At 61.7% G+C, this 25,922-nt stretch overlaps 3 protein-coding genes across 14 annotated transcripts; all 3 read right to left on the bottom strand.

Moving 5' to 3' along the window:
* Positions 1-7,003: 7,003 nt before the first annotated feature.
* Positions 7,004-10,078, bottom strand: CEND1 (cell cycle exit and neuronal differentiation 1). 2 transcript variants are annotated; one of them, XM_019714806.2, is made up of 2 exons: positions 9,933-10,078; positions 7,004-8,624 (listed from the first exon to the last, which is right to left on the bottom strand). In XM_019714806.2, the coding sequence occupies exon 2, from the start codon at positions 8,533-8,535 to the stop codon at positions 8,077-8,079; it is 459 nt and encodes a 152-aa protein (XP_019570365.2). In that variant the 5' UTR covers positions 8,536-8,624; positions 9,933-10,078; the 3' UTR covers positions 7,004-8,076. The 2 variants fall into 2 exon arrangements, with proteins under 2 accessions (XP_019570365.2, XP_019570366.2); XM_019714807.2 differs by having other exon boundaries at positions 9,956-10,060.
* A 315-nt stretch (positions 10,079-10,393) lies between these two features.
* SLC25A22 (solute carrier family 25 member 22) lies at positions 10,394-18,033 on the bottom strand. 7 transcript variants are annotated; one of them, XM_074336972.1, is made up of 11 exons: positions 17,684-17,906; positions 14,998-15,033; positions 14,665-14,783; positions 14,447-14,572; positions 14,239-14,294; positions 13,317-13,407; positions 12,615-12,733; positions 12,349-12,523; positions 12,100-12,254; positions 11,922-11,997; positions 10,394-11,851 (listed from the first exon to the last, which is right to left on the bottom strand). In XM_074336972.1, exons 3-11 carry the CDS (start codon positions 14,682-14,684, stop codon positions 11,701-11,703), a joined length of 969 nt encoding a protein of 322 aa, XP_074193073.1. In that variant the 5' UTR covers positions 14,685-14,783; positions 14,998-15,033; positions 17,684-17,906; the 3' UTR covers positions 10,394-11,700. The 7 variants fall into 7 exon arrangements, with proteins under 7 accessions (XP_074193073.1, XP_019570352.1, XP_074193075.1 ...); XM_019714793.2 differs by lacking the exon at positions 17,684-17,906 and adding an exon at positions 15,862-15,958; XM_074336974.1 differs by lacking the exon at positions 17,684-17,906 and adding an exon at positions 15,862-15,923 and having other exon boundaries at positions 14,885-15,033.
* Positions 18,034-18,423: 390 nt separating this feature from the next.
* On the bottom strand, positions 18,424-24,433 carry PIDD1 (p53-induced death domain protein 1). Of its 5 annotated transcripts, none has more exons than XM_074336969.1 (16): positions 23,829-24,433; positions 22,866-23,245; positions 22,029-22,442; positions 21,511-21,720; positions 21,373-21,427; positions 21,021-21,222; positions 20,817-20,942; positions 20,540-20,719; positions 20,313-20,376; positions 20,087-20,205; positions 19,841-20,014; positions 19,643-19,766; positions 19,451-19,569; positions 19,237-19,374; positions 18,970-19,169; positions 18,424-18,818 (listed from the first exon to the last, which is right to left on the bottom strand). In XM_074336969.1, the coding sequence occupies exons 2-16, from the start codon at positions 23,167-23,169 to the stop codon at positions 18,566-18,568; spliced, it is 2,682 nt and encodes an 893-aa protein (XP_074193070.1). In that variant the 5' UTR covers positions 23,170-23,245; positions 23,829-24,433; the 3' UTR covers positions 18,424-18,565. The 5 variants fall into 5 exon arrangements, with proteins under 5 accessions (XP_074193070.1, XP_074193067.1, XP_074193068.1 ...); XM_074336966.1 differs by having other exon boundaries at positions 20,313-20,460; positions 23,829-24,432; XM_074336967.1 differs by having other exon boundaries at positions 19,841-19,991; positions 20,070-20,205; positions 20,313-20,460; positions 23,829-24,431.
* Positions 24,434-25,922: the final 1,489 nt, after the last annotated feature.

Below are 25,922 nucleotides of genomic sequence, written 5' to 3'. Positions count from 1 at the left end.
GGGAAACCTTTGTCATGGGTGGGGACTGCCGGAGTGGCGTGTCTAGGCTGAGGCATCCTGGGGCACAGCCTGCCTCCACAACAGAGGTTCTGCCCTCTGCCTGGCCCTCGGGCCCAGGTCGGGAGGCAGGAGCTCTCTGCCCTCCCCCACTGCAGGGCCCTCCCTCCAGAGTGAAGCTGGAGCTGGGGCCTCCTGGTACTGGCAAGGTGTTGGGACAGGGGACAGGTGGGAACCTGGTGTCCGTGTTGGGTGGGTGGGGAGTTTGGATGGAGACCCACGGCCTGAGGTCAGAACACAGGCTGGGCATAGCCACATGGATAGCTTTCTAGGCCTGGGGAGGGACTCGCTCTGCCCCATGCACGTCCAAGGGTGTCAGATCTAGAAGAGGCACCCCTGCTGGCCCAGCCCCCCTGCGCCACCAGAGCGTCCCTAATGCCCCAGAGCTGGCTGAGCCACAGGTGCACGTCCTCCAGGAGCATGGCTCCTCACACACGGAGACTCATTAAGTCCTCTGTCTCTAGGGAAAAGGATGGGGGAGGAAGCCAGCCTGGCAGTGACACTGCATCAAGCGAGGCTAGTGTGTGTGTGTGCACCTGTGCTCACAGGCGGTATGCATTGTCGTGTGCACTTGGGGCCTGTGGGGACAGAGCCAAGAGTGCAGTTTCCAGGCTCTCGCCCTCACTTGGAAAGGTGCTGGCTCAGGGAGTAAATGGCCATCAACTGATTAGATGGCCATCAGCTGTGGCTAGTTGGCTGTCAGCTGTAACCAGTGAGCCATTGGGCACTAATATAACTGCCGTGGCTACGCTGGCAGAAAATGGAGGCTAGCAAGAAGGTGGTGGCTGGGCTAGCAAGCGCGGATTGCAGTTTGCATGGCGGATTGCAGCTAGCAAGTGAGGTTGGTTGGCAGAGAAGCGGGCGGCAGGTTGCAGCTCGTGTGGATCCTGCTTCCCATGTTTCCAACCCAGCCGCCAGCGAGACTATAGTGGTCTGACTGTCCTATTTGTGGCTCTGTAGGTGTTCTTTTTGGCCTCACCATGTCCTGTGTTATGTGGGGAGCAGGAGCTGAGACCCCGCATGACGCCCTGCATGACAGGGCCTCACAGGACACCTGCTGAGTGAGCTCATGTGCCTGAGCGGGAGAGCAGACAACTGCTCAGGGCTCCTGTGCGGGCATCTTCCTGGGTCCATGTGTCATGTGTGCACATGGCCCTGGTCCAGATGGGCACGATTGGGTGTCTCACTGGCTCCCAGTGTGGGCAAGCCTGTGAGGGTGCATCCCATTTGGCATTTGGAGACGGGGTGGGCGCCTGCACAGGTGTGGTGGCGGGGGCCTCGCTAACTAGAAGGCTCACAGTGGGTCTGGTGGTGTCCTGCCTCTCCACGCCTGCCCCAGGGCACGGTGGAGAGAGAATGGACAAGAAGCCCCTGAGTTCCTGCCATGCTGATTGGACCCCACCCCCTGGCTGGGGTTGTCTCTTGCTGCATTGCTGGGCAGCAGCCCCCAGCCCTGTGCACCCGCAGTCCTGCCGCCATGTCTGCCCCTTGACCCTCACACCCACACCCCCAACAGGTGAGGAGCAATGCTCCTCAGACCCTGCGTTAGGGCCGACACCTGCAGCTGATAGGCACACCTGGGCGTGATCGGGCTGCAGAGGTTTGACTGGCAGGGAATGCCTCCTCTTGGTAAAGCAAAGGAGGGCCTCTGGGGACCCAATAGGCCTGCAGCTAGCGTCCCAGGCCTGGGTGACTGCCTCCTGGGAAGGATCAGGCCTGAGGGGGGAAGGGCCTCTCTCCCCAGGGCCCATGTGGGGTGCCCCCTGCCCATCCAAGGCCCTTGCACAGTGAGCACCATACCTGAGGTCCTGAGTGGGGCATACACAACTTACCCAGGCGTGGAGTTAGGGCATCTTCTGCATGTTGTTCAGACACCTCACCACCCGATAGTGAGTGCCCAGGTGGGGCAGGTGAGGGGGGCTGCGGGCACAGGGAGGTGTAGGGAAGCTTTGAACCTGCCAGTTGCCTTTGTTTAGGGACCTGCCACAGGTGTGAGAGGGGTCGCAGGGCGTGGTGTCATGCACCAATGAAGAGGTTTCGTTGTTTGATTTCTGTCTCTGGGAGTTTCTCATGCTGGAGGCCAAGGATGGGCAAGCGGGGGCCATTTCTAGGGGATATTCTGCCCTGTGGGGCTGGCCTGTGCCGCTGGACCTCCAGTCTCCCGGTCATCCCTGCTCCCTTCCCTGGCAATGCTCTCCTTTTTGGAGTACGCCTGGGCCTTTCCCTGGGCTCCTCTGCACTTGCTACTCCTTCTTCTGAAATGCTGGAACTGCTGTCTGCCTGTCAAACTCCTAACTGTACCTCAAAGCCCATGGGCACCAGAGGCACCATCTGCTCAGTCCTTCCTTTCTGAGGACACCCCCACACATAGGGCTGTCCTGAGTTCTCCCTGGTATTTCCTCCTGACCACCGGGTGGACCTCTGATATGGAGGCTGGGGGTTGGGGTTCTCTCTCGTGTAAGGTGTGGGCAGCCTACGTGGTGCCAGGCTCTCCTTTGGATGAGGCTGAACAGGGTGAGGTTTCAACTTACGACGTCTGACAATTAAGTTTGCGAACTTGTTGCACTGATATTGCTAATCATTTTTTGGTATCAGAGGGATTATTCATTATGAATTTGTACCAACTGGACAAACAGTTAACCAAGTTTACTATTTGGAAGCGCTGAAAAGGCTGCATGAAAAAGTTAGATGAAACGACCTGACCTTTTTGCCAACAATTCATGGCTCTTGCATCACGACAATGCACCAGCTCACATGGCACTGTCTGTGAGGGAGTTTTTAGCCAGTAAATAAATAACTGTATTGGAACACCCTCCCTACTCACCTGATCTGGCCCCCAATGACTTCTTTCTTTACCCAAAGAGAAAGGAAATATTGAAGACATTTGGATGACATTCAGGACATCAAAGGTAATATGACGACAGCTCTGATGGCCATTCCAGAAAAAGAGTTCCAAAATTGCTTTGAAGCGTGGACTAGGCGCTGGCGTCAATACATAGCTTCCCAAGGGGAGTCCTTCAAAGGTGGGGGTAGTGATTTTCAGCAATGAGGTATGCAGCACTTTTTCTAGGATGGGTTCGCAAACTTAATTGTCTGACCTCTTAGATCCAAACCTGTGAATGATGCATACCTGAGCTGGGGAGTTGGGGGCAAGTGGCAGCCCCTAAAGCACGGGACTTCTGAGGCCAGGGCAGCAGGCTAGGAGCACAGGGTCCCTTCACCCCCAGTCGGGCATTGGCAGGCTTGGTGAGTGAACAGGAGCAGCTGGTTCCACTGTCTTCCCCCCGCACCTCTAGGCTGGCAGGGCCTGGCTGGAAGATGTCAGCAGGTGGGCAGACAGTAGCATTTGTGGCCTGGCGTGGGGTAATGTGACAGGGAGGCTGGGCCATCCCAATGCCCAGGACATCTGGACAAGGAACACTGGGAGCCTGGGGGGGGTCCAGGGGAGGGCTAAACGAGGCTCGTCTCAAACACACCTGCAGGCTGGGAGGTGCTGGGGGCCGACTGCCAACCTACCCCCAGCCTTTGTTTCCATGTGCCATGGGTGGGTGCCAGGGGTAGGTCCCAGGGATGTCACTTCAGTGCTCTCTGCAACGCCACAAGGCATAAGCTTCCCTCTTGCTGGGACAAGTTCTGTCACTGGGGCCGGCAGGTGGCAGGCAGCATGACCCCTCTGCTCAGCAACCATCTGACAGCCAGTACCGGCTCCACCTGGGTCAAGGACACCAGACGGAGATGTCCAGACACACCTCTGCCTGCCCAGCCCTGGGACCAGGTATGAGGTTGGGGAGCTGGAGCTGAGGGCAGCTGAAGAGCTAGGAGTCAGAGAGTCCCGGCCCCAGCAGCTGGGGTGAGGTGAGGGTCCCGAGCAATGAGTGACCCACCACCTCTGCCCTAATGGAAGAAGAGAGATTCTGGAGGGAAGAAGAGAGATTCCCGAGGCATTGGCCAGCCCTCCCCCCCAAGACATACCATGATGTATTCATGGTGGGGGTCTCCAAGAAGAGTTACACACTCTGGGGGAAGGAAGGGTACTAGAGAGGAAAACAGAAAGGGGACCACACACAACACCTCTGCACCCTTGTACGTGATGCATATGCCCTACGGGGCCCACCTGTGACATATGACATGGGGGTGTGGGACCCATGACGCTGCTGCAGTTGCTGAGAATGCAGAGGCTGAGAGTGGATGTCTCTGGGGAGCCCACGCGGGGCCCCGATCAGGGCAGGGCCTCCCTCAGACAGTGTGTCTGGAGCTGGCGCTGCCCATCTGAGTCCCCTGTTTTCCAGGTGTCCCTGTCAGCCCAATTTGGATTAGCGCGCATTTTTTATACCCTGAATCCCTTTAAATCTGACATATTGTTCCGCCCTTAAAAGTAGTCCTGTGACAAAGATCTTCAAAGCAGCCCTGAGTGTCCCTGGGAGTGTTTTTCATTTTGGAAGTGTACCTACATCACTCAAGTGTGGGGTCTCAAGGAAACAGGCTGAGCACCAGAACCCCACCTGGGGCCCAGGGCCTCAGCTCGCGGGTTCTAACATTCCCAGGAGGAGGTGCTGAGCAAGTAGGAATTAAAAAGGAATAAAGAAACAGGAGATCATTACATAATATCACAAAACGAGAGTCGGTGACACAATGTGGCCTTGTGGGGGGCACAGGCAGACCCAGGTGGCACCACCGTGTGGTGGAGACGGTCCACTTCCTGATGCCAGGCCATCAGAACTGCTGACAGAGAAGAAATTACATCAGGTCTCCAGCTTGCCTCCCACACAAATCCTAAGGTCCAGAAGGATTAAAGACCTAAGTGTGAATAACTGCTGACCACCTTAGACTAGAACCAGGGAGGGTATCCTTCCAACCAAGATCCCAAAAGCTTACATGGTAGAGGGAACAATGGTGACAGGTGACAAACTCAGATTGTAGAACGTCCCCACTCAGGAAACAGTGAGAGGCAAGCCAGCCCAGGAGTGATGGTATTTGCAAAGTGATGGCATTTACAAAGGGTTAGTGTGCAAAACACAGAAACCTACAAATGAACAAGAAGAAGCCATTCCATCCAACAGAAAAATGGACAAATGGCACAACAGGAAAAGTCACAAAAGGCGAAGCCCACATGGTCAAGAACGTCGTGAAAAGGAGCGCATCAGATCAGTGCAAATGAGACCCGGGAGAGGGGCTGCCGACCCATGCAGACATCGCGAGGGAGCCATACTCCCGGAGCCGAGCCCCGGGCACGACGCGGGCAGCACACTGCATGGCCAGCAATCCCACTGCAGGCGTGTATCCGAGAGGGCTAAAGCAGGTCGTGAACACCACATGCCCCTACGGCCACAGCAGCAGCAGTCACAGCGTTGAAAAGGTGGAAGCGGCCAAGGGTCCATGGCTGGAGCAACAGGTGCACAAAACATGGTCCCTCCACGCAGTGGAATGTCACTCAGCCTTAACAAATAGGGACTGTGACACCCACTACAAGGTAGACGGACCCGAAGGACATTGTGCTGAGTGAAATGAGCCCGTTACAGAAGCACATATCCTGGGTGAACCCCCTTACATGAAGCCCCCAGAGTAGTCAGATTCCTAGACAGGAAGTAGGAGGGCAGGTGCCAGGGACTGGGGGAGGGGCACCGGGAGTTGGGGGCAGTTTCCATTTTGTAAAATGAAGATGGATGGAGGTGATGGTCGTCCAACAGTGTGAATGTACTTAATGCCACTGAGTTGTGCACTTAAAAGTTTAAAATAAAATGGTACGTTCCTTGTTCTGTATATTTTACCACAATAAAAAGAAAGGTGTGCACACACACCTGAGACCCAGGGCACAAAACGTGTTACAAGACTTGCATTACCACTTGGTCTAAAGTTGCAAAAAGTTGGAAACAACCTCCACATCCCTCAGTGGGGAATGAATAAATGAAAGCAGGTGGCCTTGTGGGTGTAACAGCACCGCGTCCGAAGGCCTGACCGGACTTCCTATGGTCAACGACAGAGCCCAGCCTCACAGACCTTTGCTCCCTCCCCAAATCCCCTAAAGTGTCAGAAGGGTGTTTTTGTTGGTTTGTTTCTAAGGCACAAGCCACAGAATGAAGAGCCTGGGAAAGGGGACCCGACTGCAGGAGTGTGGCAAGTGACTGTCTCCTGGCACCTGTGCGCGGGGTGGGTGGGCTGCAAACTGGAGGGGTGGGCACTGTGTGCCCCTCCTGGGTGGTCAGCCTCAGGCCCAGTGGCTTGTGGCAGCAGGAACAGTGGGCCCACGTGGGGTGTCAGGCCTGTTTTGGAAGCTCTTGGGACTTACCTGGGCCTGACATGTGGGTGCACTGACAGGGTGTACTGCTCTAGGAGGGTGGTGCAGGGAGGACCAGCTCAAAGGCTGGAGGAGGGGGGCAGGGGCCCAGGGTGACAAAGCCCCCAGGAGTGCTTCTGGGGCCCAGCTGGGTCTTGCTCCCCAGCCCATGCCCCGACAGCCCCACCCACAGCTGGGGTCACAGGGAGACCTGGCCAGTTGGACACCAGGCCAGAGTGAGCTCAGGAAGCTGTAGGTGGGAGGTGATGAGAGGAGAAAATCCCCCACCCCCGCAGCCTCCTCTGAGCCTCCTTCCAAGGATGGGGACTCTCTGTAAAGAGGGGTGGAGAAAGGGCTGCTCTTCCCCTGGCCAGAGCCCAGCCCGAGGAGCGAGATCCTCCTTCCCCACCGCACACCCTTGCTAGCAGCCCGGGCCTGGGGGTACCCTGCAGCCCCTGGGTGCCCATCTAGGGTCACGGTGGGCAGGGAGGCCGGGCTGTGCCTGTCTGGGACAGCAGGGCCCAGGAAGAGCTGTGGACAGAGCCCACCAGGACCAAGGAGGTGACTGGGAGGACCAGGGAGAAGCACCTTTCTCTGGAAATGTGACCCCCACACCCCGACAGGAGGGGGCCCTGCCTCTCCCGGCCACATGCAGGTGAGGACGCCAGCCCAGCCTTTAGACAGTAGTTTATTGTAGCCTCAGCCTCCACTCCAGCCCAGGGTTCCAGTGGCCAGCGGGCCAGGCAAGGGCACCTCGGGTTCCCACAGTGCCAACCGCCACCCTCCAGAGCCTGGGCCAAGCTGGGACCAGATGCGATAAGGAGGAGCCGCACTGCACTGTCTCCCTGCAGGCACAATGCGGAGTGGGTGTGGGCGCCGGTCACCCACCAAGCGCTTCTACTCTACCTGTGTTATTGCATTTATACGCTTGTTAGACTCAAAAGACGCTGGGTGAGGCAGGAGGGGCCTGTGTGGGGCCTAGGCAGACGCTACTCCACCCCCTCCCTGCCAGGCTCTCAGCTGCTTCCAGGACAATTGCCACAGGATGGGGAGGAGGCTCAGGGCAGGAGGTGCGGTGGCCCCAGGCTCAGGAGCTCCCCTCGGCCACAAGCTAGAAGGTGAACTGTGGGAGCCTCTCCAAAGACTGGTCTTTGGGTTCTCTACCTACCCTGCTAGGGAGCAGGCGACAGGCAGAGGTGTTGTGGAAGCTCTGCCAATGGGACCGCCTGCCTCTTGGCAGCCCCACTGCCGTGGCTCACGCAGACAGACACCGCCCCCTCCCTCCAGCTGCAAGCAAAGAGCAGAAGAGGGGAGAGTGAGACAGCGACACCCTTTAATGGCCCACACAGGGCTGGGCCAGGTCAGGTCCCATCCCCGACCCCTGCCAGCCTTGGGGGCTCCCTCCTGCCCTGGGGGCTCGTTAGGAAGCTGCTGCTAGGAAGCCCTCAGGACCACTGGGGCCCCTTGGGACAGGCTGGCACAGTGAGCGTGCCCACAGGTAGGTGGCCACATTCAGGGCCCACCCCTTCCGCTGCCCTCAGATGCCTTGGCCCTGAGCCCTCTGCCCCGTCTGCCCAGGAGGCTGGGAGGGGCCTGCCCATCTCTCCGTCTGTGTGGACATGGGGGCATGTCTATATATATGTTATTTGTGTATGTGTGGGTAGATAGCTGTGTGTGAATTCAGCATGCACTAGACTCCCTAGTCTGTACAGGGACTGGCTGGGTCCCCAGCTGGGTACCAGCCATCATTTTTTCCGGGCCAGGAAGATCACACCGAGAATCAGGGCCGCAGCTGCCATAGCCACCCCCCCAGCCACCAGCAGGGGCGTTAAGTTCTCGAAGGGGCAGGGACCTCGGCCCCCTGGCCCCCCATTGGGGGCCTCGTCCTCCTCAGCCCCATCTCCAGGGCCCTTGGGCTCCGGGGATGCATTGGGGTTGCTGGGGGCTGCGGGGGCCGTGGGGGCCGGCTTCAGGTTGCTATGGTTGTTGAGAAGAGCAGGATCTGCCTTGGCTGGAGTCTTCTTGGCAGGTGGTGGGGTGGGGGCCGCAGGGGGCTCCTGCTTCTCCACTTGGGCCTCCTTCTTCCCAGGCTTTGCCGAGGGGGCTTTCCCATCTGCAGCCGGGGGGCCTCTGACTTCAGCACCGGCCTGGGCCACCTTGGTGTCAGGCTTGGGGCTGCTGGCTGACTTCCCTCTGGACTCCATGGCTGCGGTGCTGTGTGGGGCTTGTGTGCACAGGCGAGTGGCTGGACCACAGCTGCTCAGGACAGTTCACCTCTGGGCATTACATGGGCCTGGAGGGAGATACAGTGAGGCCCTTCTGTCCAGCCCCCACCACCTTGTCCCTGTAGAGGCACCGCCCAGTTCTCTGGACAACCCCCCCCCACCACCAGGAGCCCAGGTTCAGAATCTCCTCTTCCAGGGCCTGGCCTCCACCCATCCTTAACCACTCCCTGAGAAACCTCTCCAACCACATAGGCGGGGCCCACATGGGCTGGGGATATGGGGGGTGAGACTAGCTAGAGGCCACAGTTTCCTGTCTGTAGAATGGTCTTGCCCACACATGTGCTATGTCCATCACACTGGCCCAGGCAGGGGTCCCGGACAGGGGAGTGAGAGCCTACCCAGCCCTGAGGAAGGTATGCTGTCAGGGGAGAGGGACAGTGGCCAGGGTGGGCCTGGGCAGATCCAACCGTGTATCCTTCTCAGAAGGGGGACTGGGTCCAAGTGGAGGGGGGTCAGGGCAGGGTGGGTGGGAACCTGGGCCTGGGCTCTCTGGTGCTGGCAGGTGAGGAGTGGGCCCAAGGCCACCAGGACCTGGATTCGACAAACCTGAGGCATCTCCCAGGAGGCTGGAGAAGCCAGGAGAGCAGAGACAGGCCCGTGCTTCCCGGCAGGCCATCTGCCCCTGCCCAGCTCCTGGCGCCCACTCCCAGCACTGGCCTCACCTACTCCAGCTCAAGGACAGGGCGTCCTTCCTAAGCTGGAGGCTGCACCTGCCTCAGGGGGCAGAGGGGATTAGCCTGGGGTGGGCATGTGCCCTGTCAATCAGCCTCAGCATGTGGGCCAGGCAGAGGATGGGGGTCTGGGCTGTAGGGAAGGCCTGGCTGGGATCCTTAATGTCCAGGGCGGCGGGGTGTGTGGACTGGGTGATCCCTCCCTGCAGACCTAGACACCACCTGTCTGCCTCTCGCTTGAGAGGGTGAGAAACCCCCACCCCTACCTCCAGGGAGCGGGGGCCATGACAGCCCCGGTTGCTCACCCTGGCCAGGCACACTAACCACACCGAAGGTTACCTGAAGGTCACAGCATGATGGGGGTATCCCAGGGAGCCTCAGCAGCCCCTCACCCCCTGCCGTTCTGGAGGGGCATCCAGCTGCTGAGAGTCAAGTCTACAAGGGGCAGGTGGTCTGCCTCCCCCGACCTACCCTCGGGTGTTTTTAGCTCACACTGATGTTACCCGGTTGCCCCCTCCCCCTCCCCGGGCTGCTGTGCCTGGGAGAGTGATGACCTTTAAGGCTGGGAACGGCCGCTTCGCCCCGCGGGCCCCTGCGCCCCCATCCCGCCCTGGCCCCAGGCCGCGGAGCCCCCTGCCGCCTTACGCTGATGCTCCGGGCTCTCCCACCTCCGCGCTGCGCGCTCTTCCTGGGGCCACGACAGGCGGCGGGCGGCGGCTGCGGATGCAAGGACTGGGAGTTTCCCACAATGCCGTGCTCCCGGCGCAGTAAGTTGGGGGCGGGACGCACCAGCGCTGGCTCCGCCCTCGCCCTCCCTCTCCCTCTGGCGCCGCAGCGCCCCGGAATGACTGGGAACTCTGGGGCCCGCAAACCCAGCTCCGCTTTTTAATCCCAAGGATGGTTTAGCGTCAAGGAGGTGAGGAACTCAGGCTTTCCTTCCTGCAACCCCAACGCAGGCAGACTGCGCGGGAATCAGGAGGCGATCCCTCCCAGGACCCCTGCCAGGCCAATGTGCCCCTCGGTGGACCCAGGCCTCCAGGAGAGGAGCCAGTTACAAGGGGGGCTGCCTTCCCCCCAGCCCCTAACAGAGTTTGAGCGAGGACGCGTCTACTTAGAATATTTATTTATCTTCTTACATGACAAGACACAAAAAATCACTTCTTAAAACTCCTCAAAAGAAAAAAAATATAAATCTGTAAGCAGCAGCCTCAGCTTCCAAGGTACAGATGTGATGGGAGCAACGGTGAACTGGGGGCCAGGACTGAGCCCCAGGTAGTGTCACTGGGAAGGGGCCTCCTCCAGAGGGCCTGGGTGGGGGGACACAGCACCAGCACGTAAGGACCAATCACCAACATGATCACGTGGGGGAGTGCCTGCCTCAATTCACAACGTGGATGAGTCTGGGAGCCAGGAGCACAGAGAGGTGCGATGTGGTCAAGGGCCTTATGTAGAGGCTTGGAGAGCGGAGTGGGCCCTGAAGGCGCAGCTCCTGGCCCCCCCACCCCCACAAGCAGAGTGGGTGCCCCCATACTGGTCTCCGTGTATGCCCTTACCCCTGGCCAATCCCGCACCTGGGGTGCGGGTCTCAGAGAGGGGTCAACTGAAGGTGCAGCAAGAGGGGCTAGGCTGGAGCACTAAATTCCTGGACGAGGTCAGCGGGGAGCCGAGGGCACACACAGCACACACAGCGCTGACCAGGTGGGAAGGGCAGCGGCCCCCACAGCCGCAGTCGGGAGCCGGCTCCTTACAGTATTCACACGCACACACAGACCTCATGTGCTCTGCGCCTCCAGCCTGGGGTGGGGCACAGGGGCCCAACAGGATCGGTGCTGGGTCCCACATTGGGGAGGGGGTTCCCTGGGAGTCAGTACTCAGTGTGAGCCCCCAACTTGGGATTCCTGGCTCAATATGGGGGGCAGGAGACCCCAATCCTCCTGCAAGGCTGGCGGAGGTGAGAACAGCAGCAGAGGAGGTCTGGACTGACGGATGGAGGGCTGGGCAGAGCCACTTGTGCTCGGCAAGTTAATAAATAGGTTTGTGCAGCGTCCCCTTTGTGGATGAGGGGCCACGCCTCGGGGACGGGCTGGTAGCCTGGAGGGTAGGGTCCAGCTTGCCCAGCCCACGCCTGGAGGCCTCCAGCCCAGAGACCAGCTCTGATCCGGGGGTGTTCAGGCCGGGTGGGAGCTGGGGCAGGGCTGGCTCCAGGAATGTAAAGATTTCTGCGGTTTCTACATAAATAAGACGTTGATCCCAGTGGTTGTGCAAGCAGGACCCCTCGGGGTTTGTGTGTGGACCCTGCACCCCTTCCACGTGGGGAGGGGTGGGAGAGACTTCCCTTGCTCAGTCCTGGGCAGGCCACCTGGCCCCAGCCCCACTCTGGTCCCGCTTGGTGTGGGCGCGGGGTGGCCTGGGCTCAGGGCTGGGGGTGCTGCAGCCCCAGCAGGGCCTCTGCGATGCCCAGGAAGTAGACCACCTGGGCGATGCCAAACAGGGGGGCGATGACCAGCGCACGGCAGTAAGCACCCTTCAAGAAGGCCGAGGGGCCCTCGTGCCGCAGGATTTTCCTGTGGGGAAAGGGGATTAGAGCTGTGCTGGGTCCCATGGCCCCTACCTGCTCTGGCAGGCCTCACCCACCTGGCACAGTCCAGGAACCCAGAGTAGGTGTCCTCGTTGACCCCACGCTGGAGCGACTGCAGCCTCGTCTTCACCACTGCAGGGGGGCGTGTGTCAGCCAGCATGGGGGTTCACTCACCTCCAACCCCACCCCCTAAGCACCCCGCCCCCAGCCTGGGACCCAAGCCCAGGCACTGACCATCACAGGGGTTGACAGCCACAGCGGCCGTACTCCCGGCCACACAGCCGGCCAGGAAGGACACGTAGAAGGGAGACTTCTCCCCGGACGCCGGCTGGCCCAGCTGGTTCAAGTTGGCAAAGAGGGGGAAGTACACGATGGAGAAGGGGACGTCCCTGTGGGGGAGGCGGTGGTGACCAGGAGGTGTGGGGAGGGCCTCCCTCCTCCCTCCTCCCTCCTCCCTCCTCCAGGCCTCCCTGGCCCTCCCACCTGAGCAGTGTGGCCCCCAGTCCCTTGTAGAGGCCAGCAACGCCACGGCTGCGGAGCAGGTCCCGGGTCAGCTGGGTGGCTGTGGGCCGAGTGATGCTCGGAGCCTCTGCAGAGGGCTGGGCACCCCCCTGGGTTGAGAGCTGGGCCTGGGCAGCCAGTATCTTTTTCTGGGCAGCTGGGGAGAAAGGGGACAGGCCTGTTTGTCTTCCTCCAAGTGCGAAATGGGGGCAGGGGACGGGGTGCCCCACTGCTCCCCACAGCCTCACCGATGCGGCCTGCGTCCTGAAGCTGGATCTTAAGCATCTCCATGGGGGTGGTCACGATGACCTGGCAAGTACCAGCCCCGCAGCCTGCCAGCATCTCCCTGTACAGGGTCAGCTTCTGCCTGCAGCGGAGCGGATGGGGGCCACGGTGAAAAGCCGCAGCCCTTCCGCCCAGAGCTGCCCGCTGCGCCCACCAGGGGCAGTGGAGGCAGACGCAGCCCTATGGGCACAGTACCCCCAGCCTGACACACCCCTCGAGGCCCTCCAGCTACGGGCACCGAGCCCAACAGACAGATGGCCCCACGGCAGGGCCTGGGAAGGGTGGCGGGACCATTCTCAAGCAGAGAGAAATGGAGAAGCTGGGGGTCTCCAGTGCCCTAAGGGCTACACTTTCAGCCCCACCCTCTGGTGACCCAGGAAAGCTGGTCAGTGCCCCCAAATTCCAGCCTGCAGGGGAGGCAGGCCGTGACTGGGGGCCAAGGACCACTGGGGCCTGAGCAGCACTGACTCACCATCTGCCTCACTCCTCCCAAAGCAGGGGGCAGGGAGGACAGAGGAGCAGCAGCAGAGGGAGGCCCTGCAAGGTCAAGGTGAGGGATGGCAGGGTAGAGCCCTCGTCCTCGGTTGGTTGGGAGGCACAGAACCCTCCCCCTTATGACCTTGGCTCCCGGGAGGCAGCCCTCCTGGCAGGGCCAAGCCCCTCACCCATCCTTGGAGAGCTGATATCGAAAGAAGTCGTTAGCTGCCAGTTTGATGGCCTTCTCAGGAGTGACGAGTGTCAGGTTCACTGCAGCTCCTGTGGGGTACGTGGTGGGGGGGCACAGGCAGATCAGTGGTCCAGGCGGGAGGCTCTCAGCCAGCACACTGGCCTCCCAGCTGGCTGGCAGAGTTCTACCCGTCACTCCTTGGCTGCCTCCTCCTGCCCTCTCACCCACATTTGTGCCAGGCGGGGGCGGGAACCAGGCGGGATAGGGCAGCGCCTCCTTCTCCAGGCACTGCTTGCCCTCCCCCATGGTCCTCCCGCTGCAGCCGGGTGGGCCTCCCTGGGGAACACCTCCTCTGGGAGACAGAAGGGGCTCGCAGTACCAGGGCACTGGGTAGAGGACAGGTGTACATGGCTGTGTCTAGCTTGGTGGGTGGGGGCCGGTGAGGCAATGGCAAATCCCCCTCGGTAGGAAGGGCTCAGGGCTGCACAGCATCTGGGCAAATCCAGGCTTGGGGACTGTTTAAGCTGCTTTGCAGTAATGCTCCCCTCCTGCCCTCCATCCCGGTCTCCCAGCAGACAGGGTCCTGCCTGTCCCAGAAGTCAGGGGCGGGGGCTGCGAGCACCGTAGATGACACAGTGTCCTGCCATGCTGGGAGCTGGTAGTAAGTCAGGGATGGGGGGGATATCTGGGAAGACTGGGGTGCTGAGAACGGCCACTCCCCAGAGATCCCACCCCAGCACTCAGGGCCGGGCTGATGGCCCCCAATGCAGGTTCAACCAGCCCCCATGGGACATGTCCACCCTTACACCCCAAGCCCAGGCCTGCTGCCCCCTGCCTTCCCACCTGCCTCCCAGCCACTAGGGCGGCCCCCTTGAGGCTGCGGGAGTGTGCTCCCCAGGCCTGCCCATCCCGAGCCTCACCACGATACATGCCGAAGTAGCCCTCTGAGCGGATAGTCTTGATGAGGCAGTCAGACCTGCAGCCAAGGGATGGGGTGAGCCCTGTCCCAGGAAGGTGTTCCCCCAGGCCTGCCCTGCCCTCGGTTTCCCCCTTTGTTAAACAGGATGGCGGAACCCAGGAGCCGGAGCCTCACCCTGCCCCCATGCCCACGGCCCACCAGACACTCACATGCTGGTGTACATGCGCTGACCATTCTGCTGGTTCTGCAGCCTTGTCTTGGCCAGGTCGATGGGGAACACGCAGGTGACCCCAATCAGCCCGGCAATGCCGCCATTGATGAGTTTGGCTGGCAGACTGTGGGCAGAGGGAGTGTCAGGACCTATGGGCCATAGGGCAGGGGGCTGGGGAGGGTGGGGCCACCCCACAAGGCAGGGCTGCATTCTGACCTGATCTGCTTATCAGCCATTTAAGTGAGTCACTCAGAAGCGGCAGGTGGGTGGGTGGGATGGAGTGAGGAGGGATGGTCCTCCACTTGCTGGGGAATTTTAAAACCACTGTTTCAGTCCTGGAAAGAGGGCACTGGAATCAGTGGGGGTGGGATGGACCACTCAGAGGCACAGCAGGGAACAGGCTCCTCCCCCACCACCGGCAAGACACCAATGTGACCTGGGGGTGCGGCCAGGGGGAGGTGCCAGCCACCCGGTTTCCCCTCAAGGTCCCCCACCCCCACCGGTGGCAGTGGCGGCGTCTTCCCAGCACCTGCTCACGCTCACACTCACGTGCACAGGGAGCACAGCCTTTAAAGGGCCAGGCACCTGGAGAGGAGACAGCGGCAGGGGCAGGGGTTGGCAGGAAGGGGCCAATTTGCCAGCTGGGGCTCCTGGACCCTGGACTGGGCTGCAGCTCCGCCCCAACCTTGGGCAGAGGCAGCTGGGCGGGCCTCTTCAGGAAGCGGTTGGAGTCTCCTCACGGGCTCCTTCCTGGCGCCCCAGGAACCCCTACCTGGGCTCAGCTCACAGCTGCCCAGGGAAACGCTGCCACCTCAGGTGCAGCCCCCACTCCCTTAGCAACTCCACGGACCCCCGGACATCCCCTTCCCTCGCTGGACCCCCAGACATCCCCTTCCCTCGGACAAGCACCTTTCTCACCCACACTCAGCCCTGCCCCGCCTCCACCGCCCTCTCCACCCCTCCCAGGAATTTCATTCCCAGACAGACACACACACAAGGACCTGTGACCAGGACCTCTGCAAGCCTCAGGGGTGTGTGGGGGCACAGGGGCGGGTCAGCTGACCTTCTGAGGCTCCCTGTAGTTGGTCCCCTCATCTACTCTAGGGCCGCAGGAGGAGTCCCTCTCACTAGGGGCAGGGCTAGGGAGCCAGAGCCCGCCCTGGGGCTTCCCATGGGAGGCACAGCCATCAAAACTGAGTTGTGGGGGCCTCCCGCCGCCCGGCCCCCCGAGGCCAGCTGTCACCGGTTAGCCAGCAGCACCGCCACGCAGGGTCACCCAGCTGGCTTACAAATGCGATCCCTCTGAGGACTGATGACCTTCACCTCAGCTTTCCCAGGCCAGGCCTCACGCCCTCTCCCCGGCTGCCCACCCCCACTAGACCCCACCATCCCTGCTGCCTCTGGTCCGCTCACCCGAGGTGCACAGATCTCGCTCCTCTGAGACCACAGCCTGCCGGCTAAGCTCACAGAGACCTAGCGCTGAGGGAGGTGCAGCCACGGGGATTAGCCACGGGGATTGGCTGCGGGGATTGGCCTCCGGGCGGGGTGGGGCGGGCCTGGGAGGGGACGACTTTCTCTTTCACTTTGGGTTCCCTACAGCTGTGGGAGAAGGGATGAGAAGGGGTGTGACAGCTTCTGGGAGGCACGGCTCAGCCTCAGAGCCCCCACAGCCCACAGGGCAGCGAGTCCAACTCACACTGATCCAGCCAAGCCAGGCCAGCCGCCCCGGCTGCCCCATGGGTTCTGCAGCTTGCAGGCTACCTGTATAGGGCCCTGGACCCCTGAGGACGGGCCTTTCTGTGCTCAAGCCCCCATGGGGCTCTGCTGGGGAATGGGAGCCATGGGGTGGAGATGGGTCAGGGCTCATAGCTGTCTGTGGGACTCGAGTGTCCTTTGGGGGAAGGTACATTTCAGGGAAACCTGGTGCTGGGTTTCAGAGGAAGACACTCCTGTCCACTGGAAAGGACAGGGAAGGGGTGGCTGGCTGTCAGGGGCCACTGGCTGCCACCCACAGGCCTGCTCACCTGGCAGGTCCAGAGATCATGCGAACCGGCACTCCCTGAGCCCTCTGCCCTAAGCCCCCACCACCCCACACACACACCCTGTGTCAGGGACCTGCTTATCTGTGCAGCAGCCTGCATAGTAGTCTGACCTCTGAGCTTCAACCTGACCTCCCTCCCCACCTCTCCCACCCCACCCTCCTGGTACAGACTGGCCACAGTCAGCTCTCTCTGCTGCCCAAGACCCTTAGGGGCAGAGGCTACATCCCGACTCTGGTCTCCTAGGTCTCGCCCTGCCCTCAGGGGACTGAACAAACACTGACTCCCCTAGCGTCACCAGACCCCACCTTCTGTCTGGGGTTAGGGACACCTAGATGACAGGGGTCCTGGAAGTCAGACCACCTAAGATAGGAAAGGGAACAGTTGTCCCAGGAAGAGAGGCAGGCCTGAGAAAAGAGTCAGCCCTAGGGCCGGTGTCACAAACTGCAGGCTGGAGGGGGGGAGGCCCGACCAGGAACAGTGAGAGTGAGGGGGTCTGCCTGGGGAGGACGGGGGAGATGTCCTCTGGACCCTGAGTACCCCGTTTTCTGTCCTCACTCCGTGGTTTCCACCCCTTGCTTATGAGACAGCTGTAGAGAGCCCTCCCTTGCACCCCATGTTGCCATAGAAACCGGGCAGCCCCAGCCAGGACCGAAGCCCAGGGTTGGCAACCTTCACTGTCCACCCTCTGCTTCCATAGCCAGGTAACCCTTGGGCCTGTCAGGCTGTGAACAGAGAGCACCTACTGGACGATGCTTCTTCCAGACCCCCAGGCAAAATCTCACACAAATGAAGACGCTTTGCTCATCCACCCCCAAGAAACGCGATGGAGGTGAGGCTCAGAGTCTGGGACCGGCCACTCCTCCCCATTCCACCTCCCCCAGTCCCTTTCCCCTGGGGAGGTGCTTTCTGTCCTGCCGGATTAGAGGCCCCAACTCAGTAGACAAAGGAGGCAGGACGGGTGGGGGCCCCGGGCTCCCCTCGGAGGCGGGCTCAGCCCTGTCCTGTTGGACGAGGTCCAGACGTGGTCCCAGAGGGCCACGCTGTCCTCCGCCAGGCGATGGCGACTCAAGCCACGCACGTGTCCACACACGTCCGGCGGGGTCCCACGTGTGCCCCCTCCGAGACACACACACACACACACACACACACACGGCCTGGCATCTGCTTTCTGGGCTTCGACCCCACGCTCCTACCTCGCGGGGACACATGTGCGCAGGGAGCGCGTCCGCCACCGCCCGGGGCCGAGCACGGCCTCCCACACCCGAGCGGCAGCGGATCCGCGCATCCGCCGACCAGGGCCCCACCGGAGCCGCCTCGTCCAGGCAGTTGTCACCTCCCCGGGCCGCCTCCGCGCCCCTCTACCCCGCAGCCGGACCGCACTCGGGTGGGCGCAGTGGAAGGGAGCGGCCAGCGGGCACTCACCGCGCTCTGCCACCGCCGCCGCGCTCGCCTCCCCGCCGCGCCGCGCACCCCGCTGCATAGGCGCGTCGGCCCGGCGCCGCGCGCGCTCCGCCCCCGGCCCTCGGCAGCACGCGCGCTGCGGCTCCCCCTCCTGGCCGCCGCGGCCACTACTCCGGGCCGGGCCGCAGCCCCGCGCCAGCCCGCACCGTGGCCAAGCCGCGGGTCCCCAAGAGCCTGCATGGCGGGGACCCAGGGATAGTCCCATCGGGCCAGAGGGTGGCGAAGAGCGCTGGGACAATAGTGTCCTGCAGGAGAAGCGTACAATCCACACAGTAGAGCTCCGAGGGGACTAGGCTGTAATAGCCAACAGGGCAGATGCATTCTTTACTTTGTCGCGCGGCTCCCCTCTCTCCCAGGGAAGGTCAGGACACATGGGAGGGCCAGGAGCAAGGACAGGGGAGCCGCGCGCAGGGGCCGTTCCCAGCAGGGGGCAGGCCTCTGGTCTCCACCCAACAAACAAACCAAACTGAGCTCTGAGACAGCAACCAGAACACTGCATGTTTGTTACACACAGGAGATCACTGTCCAATACACAGGGAAGGCTTGAAAGTGGGGGCCTCTGTGCCCCAGCCAGGGCACTCCAGCGGCCAGCCCAAGGTTGGCAGGGTCTAGGCCTAGACACGCTCTGGGGACTTTGATGCCGAAGGGCCAGTCGGGCCAAGGCCCCCAGGGTCCAGGCTTGTGCGTCGGATGCCGTCCAGGTACTTGTGGCGGCCGAGCTCCAAGACAGCCCGCACCTCTTCGGCCACGTCACGCCGGTCACTCTGCTCCAGGGCCTGCATGAGGAGCCCCACAGCCCCTGGCTGCCCGGCCTGGCGCTCGGCCCAAGAGAAGAGCATGTGTCGGATCTGCCCATCCAGGTCATCCCTGGGGAGAGACGCACGGGGGCTGAGGGGTCCAGCCCAGGGCCACCACACCCAGGGTCCTGCCTGCCCACCTGCCCTGGACGGAACTTCTGCCAGTCGCAAGTAGGGCCCCCCAGCAGCCGGCTGGCAGCAGGAGGCTCTAAGGAACCCACCGGAACTCATGCCGGATACGCTGCAGCTCCTGGTAGGACACGCCCAGGTGCAGGGCCACTGTCGGCCAGTCAGGGCCCAGGCGCCCGGCCACACTCAGCAGGTTGCTCTGGGTCAGGAAGCCGGTGTCAGCATCACCCAGGTTCAGAGGTGCCAGGGAGAGGTTAGCCCTATGGCCCAGCCCCTCAGAGCGGGGCAGTTTCTGTGGGGAGGATGGCTGCAATGAGCGCTGACCCCCCTCACACACACACACACACACACATACACACCCTGCGCCCCGTCCCCGGGCCCACCGGCAACTTGATGGGCAGAGTGGCCATCCACAGGGCATCCACACCCTTCCTGTGCCGGGCGGCCGGCACCTCCTCAGGCACCTCGCCAGGCACTGCTCCCCGATAAAAGGACACCTGGGACAAGACAAGACAGGGTTCAGGGCTCCAGCCCCTGCCCAAGCAGCCTGGGGCCCCAACCCCGTGTGCCCACCTGGCCCCGCACAGCCTGGGCCTGCCGGTCTAGGGTGGTGGTCACATACACCTCCTTCACGTTCTTCAGGTGTGAGTAGAACACGAAGCACACTCTGCCCTCCACGCAGTCGGGGCGGTCTGGGGGCGGGAGGGGGGGTTCAGCGGGGGGCCTGGCGCAGACTGGGTCCCCCCTCCAGGGGCGGTGGCCTACCGGCATCCACGTCGATGCCCCTCTCAAAGGCAGCAAAGAATCTCTCGCCCTCAAACATCTCCACCGTGTCGGAGGGCTCGGGGCCGCGGTACCGTTCCAGCAGGCGTCGCAAGGTGGCATCCACCTGGGGGCACCCTCGGGCTAAGAGCCGCCACTGGGCACTCCCAGCCCACCCCCCAGCCCACGGCCTGGCCCCACCTTGCTGCGGGGCAGGCACTGCAGCAGGATCTGCTCGGGGTCCCGGCGTCTCTGCAGTGCGATGAGGTTGACATGGTGGAGACGCAGCCGCCGCCAGGCCTTGCCCGCCAGGTGCCCCACACAGGCCTTGGTGGTGTACCACAGCCAGTACCTGGGGGCTGGGGATGAGGGGGGCTGAACACACGGGGCTGGGCGGGGAGGGGCTGAGGAGGCTGGAGGGGACACTGACCAGGAGAAGTGTGTGACCTGGAAGCGAGCATACAGGTGGGTGAGCTCGAGTGCCACCTGAGCCGTGATGTCATCCCAGGTGGCTGCAGGAGGGGCCCGGTACAGCAGGTGCAGGCGGGAGCGGTCCAGGCTCAGGCCTAGGGATGGAGGGGACGGCTGAGGCCTCCCAAGCAGGGGCTCCCCTTCTGAGCACTGCCTCCACCACATGGCCACGAGTGCCCTATGCCACATGGCCACCTCTTACCTGTGATGCCAGGGGGCAGAGGCAGCTGCACGGTGACCGGCTGGAGGAAGCTGGAAGGGCCACTCTGGGAGAGGCACAGAAGGGGGCTCACAGCTGCCTCCGGCTCCTGCAACAGGGCCTGCAGCTCCCTGCCTGCCATGCGCACCACCTGGGCAGATAGGCCACCTGAACTCATGCTTTTGTGCCGAGGCACCACTTGCCACCCTTGGCAGCTGCCCTGCCCTTACTTGCATGCAGACGTGACGAGGCTCCTCGGTGGCTCCAGGGGGAAATGTGACCTTGACCCCAGGATGCCCCGAGGAGAACAGCAATGTCCCCTCTGGTGGCACCAGGCAAGCGTTGGACACAGGGCGTGAAACCACAAGGAACCACGAGAAGTGGGGTACCTGGCAGTGAGCCCAGAGCCGCTGGGCACGGCGGAGGGGTCAGAGGGAACAGGGTCAGAGGGTCCGGACAGAGCTCCTGCCCAGGGATCCTTCCTAGGCCACCCTGCACCGCCCTCACCTTCGGCGCCTCTTCTTCCAGGTGGGTCTCCAGGTCACTCCAGCTGTCGTCACTCAGAGTCCTCACCACCACCTCACGGCAACGACGGGACCGTGGGGATACGAAGAGCAGCCACAGGTCCACCTCCTGCCACGCAAAGGTGCTGTGAGTGCCAGGGCCATGCCTGGCCCTCCTCACCTGCCCCCCAACCTGCCCTGGCCGTGCCTGCTGGAAGGCCACCCCATGGGGCTGCAGTTCCAAGACACCACTGAGCAAGGTGTCATGGGGACCCAGGGGGACGAGGCGCGGCTCCGGCTGCCACTGTCGATAGCGGATGGTGACAGAGGTAGTAGTGGCACCAGCAGGGAACTGCAGGCGGACACCGCAGGCCAGGGTCACAGAGCAGCCTTGGGGGGTCACGGGGAAGCTGAGTGAGGACAGGGTGGGCATCAGGTCAGACACACAGGGGCATGTATGTCTGAGCCTGGCACCCCTGGGGACTTGAGGAGAAGACCCCCGAGCATGTGGACAGGGTGGCTAGCTGTTCCTCCAGCCCCACCCCTCCCCCTCCCCATACCTGTCCAAATCTGAGGTCAGGAACAGTCTGGGCATTTCTGGGACCATGGGTGTCCCTATGGAAGGACAGACAGGTTGTTAGGATAGTGACGGTACCTGTGTCCTGTTGGTGATCTGCCCTCCCCAGCAACAAGCCTACCTGGGGGACTGTGGGAGTCTGGCAGGGCCTTGCCCAGGGGGTTCCCCTGCAGGCGCACAAAGGGGGCATCCAGCAGCTCGGGGGGCACGTCCCGAAGCTGGTTGTCCCTCAGGTCCAGCCGGGTGAGCAGTGGGAGGCGGGCCAGGCCGGCGGGCACGGAGGCCAGGAGGTTGCTGTGCAGAACGAGGAGGCGCAAGGAGCGCAGCCCCGCTGTGGGGCCGGCGCTGGCTTAGGGCCAGTCAGCGCCGCCAGGCCCAGAGCGCCAGGGCGCTAGGGCCTCCCTGGAAGCCCTTTTGCTTGTTGCCCCATGGCCAGACACAGAGCCCAGCTAGCCTGCACAGGGAGCCTCCGAGGCCAGGGCAGTGGGGCTGGGGTGCAAACAAGGCCACCTGGGAGGAGCAAAGGCTGAAAGGTGGGCCCTGCGGAGGACGAGGCCCACATGAGAGCAGAGGCCGGACACTGGCTGAGGGACTCCCCAGCAGGCCCTGTGAGCCAAGGAGGGTGCTGCTGGTACTCACCAAGGGAAGCCGGGAGGCTCTGCAGCCGGTTGGATGCCAGACTGAGCTCAGCGAGGCTGCTCAGGCCTCCGATCTCGGGGGGCACACTGTCCAGGAGGTTCTCCGAGAGATCGAGGCACTGCAGGGTGGACAGGGCCCCCAGTGCTGTGGGCAGCGCTTGCAGGCGGTTGTGGGTCACGGCAAGGAAGGAGAGGGCGGGAAGGGCCCCCAGGGCCTCAGGCAGCTCTGAGAGGTGGTTGTGAGAGAGCAGCAGGGCACCCAAGGCACACATCTGCGGGACGCAGGCTGGCAGTGTCTCCAGGCTGTTGAAGCTCAGATCCAGGTGCGCCAAGCGTGCCAGGCCACTCAGTCTGGCCGGCAGTGTGGTCAGGGAGCCCCGGAGGCAGGCACCCAGCGCATCCCGTTGTTGTCCACCTGGGAAGGGGAGGCAGATGTGGCCCAATCCCAGGTCCCTTGGCCCTGCCCCCAGGGAAAGAGCTGCGGAGGGAGGTACAGACCCGCAGTCCCACCCCACCCAGAGACAGACAGCTGCAGGGGATGGATGAAGGTGGGGACCGAGACCACAGGCTCATCCCAGCGGACAGCCATCACCCAGGACCCCCAGGAAAAACATGCACACTGGGTCTGCTGGGAGAACCCACTGGGCAGCTGCACATTGGGGGAGGAGGGCTGGGTAGCATCACATTGGGGGAGCATCACATTGGGGGAGGAGGGCTGGGTAGAGCTGTGTGGGAAACAGTGATCGGGCTGGAACCAGGGTTTGCCTTTGAGGACCGAGAGGCAGAAGCAGGAGCTAGAAATAGGGCTGGGACAGGGCTAGGACCGCAAGGGGCTCACCTTTGAGGACCAGGGAGCGGAGGTGTGGCAGGCTCCACGGCACCTGGGCCAGGGTGGCTTCCAGCAGCTGAGGGTCCTCGTGGCCACTCAGCTGCAGGAACTCCACCTCCAGCAGCTGAGGGGTCTGCTGGGCACACAGGTGCAGCAGCCGCTGGCAGCCCCCCGGGTACAGGTCCAGGCTCAGCCGGTTCCCAGCCAGGAGAGGAGGTGCCGCGGGCCACGCATCCACAGTATCTGCAGCATCTTCTGCAGCATCTTCTGCAGCAGCCAACTGGGGTTCCAGCCCCTCCTCCACTGCAGCCATCGCCCCCCGGCCGTCCTCGGGGGCCAGACATGTCCCAGCTTGCCAGGCAGGCCTGCTTAGGCAAGTCCCAGGGAGGCTGCAGTCAGGGTGAGGAGCGGGTAGGAGTGAGGCTGGACCCTCCTCCCAGGCAGGGACTCTGGTTAGGGGGAGATCTGTGGGCCCTGCTAGCTGGTCCACAGATCCCAGAGCCGAGCTGGACAGACCATCGGATCACTGCTGAAATGGGGCTGGAGGATGGGACCCCAGGGCTGGGAGGGCAGCAGGCAGGGCGAGCCCTGTGTGCAGGGGAGCCTGGGGGATCTGCTGGGGACAGGGAGGCTTCAAATTTCAGTAATTCTGGAAATTTGGACAAAGGTCCCATAGAGCTGTCGGGTCATCCTGCCGTTCTCTCCCCACCCCCCACTCCCGGGATAAGAGTCCTGAGTGCAGCCCCACCTCCAACCTTCACACTCAGCGACTTTGATAGGAGGTCCGGACTCTCATCTACCACAAGGGGGAGGTGGCCCAGGCAATGGGTGATTGTGACCAGTTATGTCAAAGAAGTGAATGTGAGGGAGGGGACCTGAGGTCTGAGTCACCGGGCGGCTTCCGGGTCCTACGGACTGGACCCCGCTTCCAGACCCCTAGAGGAGGGCTCTCCCGCCGCTTCCAGTTCATACCTCGGTTGGCAGGGGGGGGAGCTGCACGGCGCATCCGGGGCTCCCGCGGCCTGGGGGCCGGCCCCGACCCGGAGAGCGCGCCGTCCCCCCCACCTCGCCGTCCCCACGGCCCCCGCGGCCGGAGCGTACCTGCGCTCCAGCCCGCGCGGTCCCAAGTGCCGGTTCCGTGCGCGCTGCGCGCCTGGCTTCCCGCCGGCGCGTTTCCGGGCGGGCTGGGACTCGGTCGCCACCCCCTCCGGTCCCCGCCCCGTCAGAAAGCACCCGTCGCTCCCGCCTGGGGTCAGCGGGCAAGCCTCAGGGTCTCTCCCGACCCCGCCTGCCCTCTGCTGGCCTGCACCCTGGAGACGCGGACGCCAACCCCATCTGCCCGGCAGCCTGCTCAGCTGCCACCCCCACCCCACCCCACCCACCCGCCTCCTGTTAGCCCGCCTCGGTCTGTGGTGGCCAGCCCCCTCGACGGGGGAGACCCAGGTTCGCGCCACGAAGCCCGCCTTTTCAGAGGTCGGGCGGAGCGGGGTTCTGAAGGCTGATCGCTGCTGCTGCTGCTTCACACCCAGCCCCTGCCAGAAGCCAGAGTTCTGAAAGTGCGTCCTTCCGCTGCCAGGCCCAACATGCTCTCAGGCTCCGCAGAGACCCGACGTCAGCTCCGATGACCCTACTTCATGGGCAGTCACTCTGGGCCGGTGCTCCAGCAGCAGGCTTCCCCACATGCTGCTTTCTTCAATGTTTGTCTGCATCTCACAAGGGGGGGAAAGGAGGCTGTTTTGCCCAACGCCACACAGCTGGTGAGTGCCGAAGCCTAGGACCTCAAACCTGGTCTGTCCAGCTCTTCCCCAGCTGTGCTTATTCACCCCACAGAGTAGGTGCTCTGCAAAGGAACAGATGGACACATCCAGTTCTGCCTGTTCTGCCCCAAATTACATCGTGTGCATCTTCTTTCCTCCACCTCCCCAGCTCCCGCCCCCCCCCATTGTTTCCTAATAGTTGCCAGAAGAATCTTTTTTTTCTTTTTAGGTGACAATGATTATGTGTATTGTACATAAATTAATAAAAGTGTCTCCCGTTTAATTGCCCCTTCCAATATGAATTATCAAACGTCAAATGAAACTAATAAACACATGCCTCTGGGATAACAAAGCCATATACAGAGGGTGCCAAAAAAGTGTATACACATTTTAAGAAAGAAAAAAACTATTAAAATTGTAATACTCAATATATACTGATAACAAAAGATGAATACAAGTCACGTTTGACTTCTGCAATAACAAGAGGTGCTCAAAGTGGTTCCCATCAGCGTCCAGAAACTTCTGATTACGGTGATCTACCGCTTGAGCAACGTTGACCAAAGTGTCCCAAGGTGTCCACTCGTATCATTGCGCATGCCGCTTTAATTTCTCCCCGGCGTACCGCCAGTGTAGCGGGTTTTCTACTGTACACCACATCCTTTAAAGTCCCCCACAGGCAGGAGTTAAGGGGTGTTAAGTCAGGAGAACACGGGGGAAACTCAACCACACCTTTCCGTCCTATCCATTGTTCCGGCAAATTCTCATCAAGGGAAGCTCTCACGTCTCCATGGTCTTGCGCTCCTCGAACCACAACTGTTCTGCCATTTTCTTTGACTGTCCTGCTTGTCGCATGGTGATGCTAGCATTCCTTTGATTAACACCATCTTCTGAGTGAACGTCATACTACACATTACTATGGTAATTCAATTCAACTTCGAAAAGTAGTACATAAATAACATGTCTTAAAATGTGTCTACTTTTTTTGGCACCCCTGGTAGAAATCTAAATTGCATTTTCATACAAAAAATTATTTTCTGCTGACATTGATAGCATATTTTCTCAGCTACTCAGAAGTATCTTTTAAAAACCCAACCACAGGAATATTATTCAGCCTTAAAAAGGAATGAAATTCTGACACCTGCTACAACATGGATGAACCTTGGACATCGTGCTCAGTCAAACAAGCCAGACACAGAAGCACGAATCCTGTATGATTCTGCTTATATGAGGTCCTTTGAGGAGTTAAATTCGGAAACAGAAAATGATGGGCCCCAGGAGCTGGGAATGGGGAGTTATTGTTTACTAGGTA

Source organism: Rhinolophus sinicus, linkage group LG06 (assembly GCF_036562045.2).
Source record: "Rhinolophus sinicus isolate RSC01 linkage group LG06, ASM3656204v1, whole genome shotgun sequence".
Classification (NCBI taxonomy): domain Eukaryota; kingdom Metazoa; phylum Chordata; class Mammalia; order Chiroptera; family Rhinolophidae; genus Rhinolophus; species Rhinolophus sinicus.
This window is presented reverse-complemented; position numbering and strand designations above follow the sequence as displayed.

Coding starts and splice junctions, on each gene's coding strand:
- PIDD1 (XM_074336966.1), bottom strand. CDS start 23,169: ATGGCTGCAGTGGAGGAGGGGCTGGAACCCCAGTTGGCTGCTGCAGAA. Junction 21,721..22,028: donor GAGCCTCCCGGCTTCCCTTG/GTGAGTACCAGC, acceptor CCGGCCCCACAG/CGGGGCTGCGCTCCTTGCGC. Junction 19,570..19,642: donor GGGCATCGACGTGGATGCCG/GTAGGCCACCGC, acceptor TCCCGCCCCCAG/ACCGCCCCGACTGCGTGGAG.
- CEND1 (XM_019714806.2), bottom strand. CDS start 8,535: ATGGAGTCCAGAGGGAAGTCAGCCAGCAGCCCCAAGCCTGACACCAAG.
- SLC25A22 (XM_019714790.2), bottom strand. CDS start 14,684: ATGGCTGATAAGCAGATCAG. Junction 13,408..14,238: donor CTACTTCGGCATGTATCGTG/GTGAGGCTCGGG, acceptor CGTACCCCACAG/GAGCTGCAGTGAACCTGACA. Junction 11,852..11,921: donor GGGTTCCTGGACTGTGCCAG/GTGGGTGAGGCC, acceptor CTTTCCCCACAG/GAAAATCCTGCGGCACGAGG.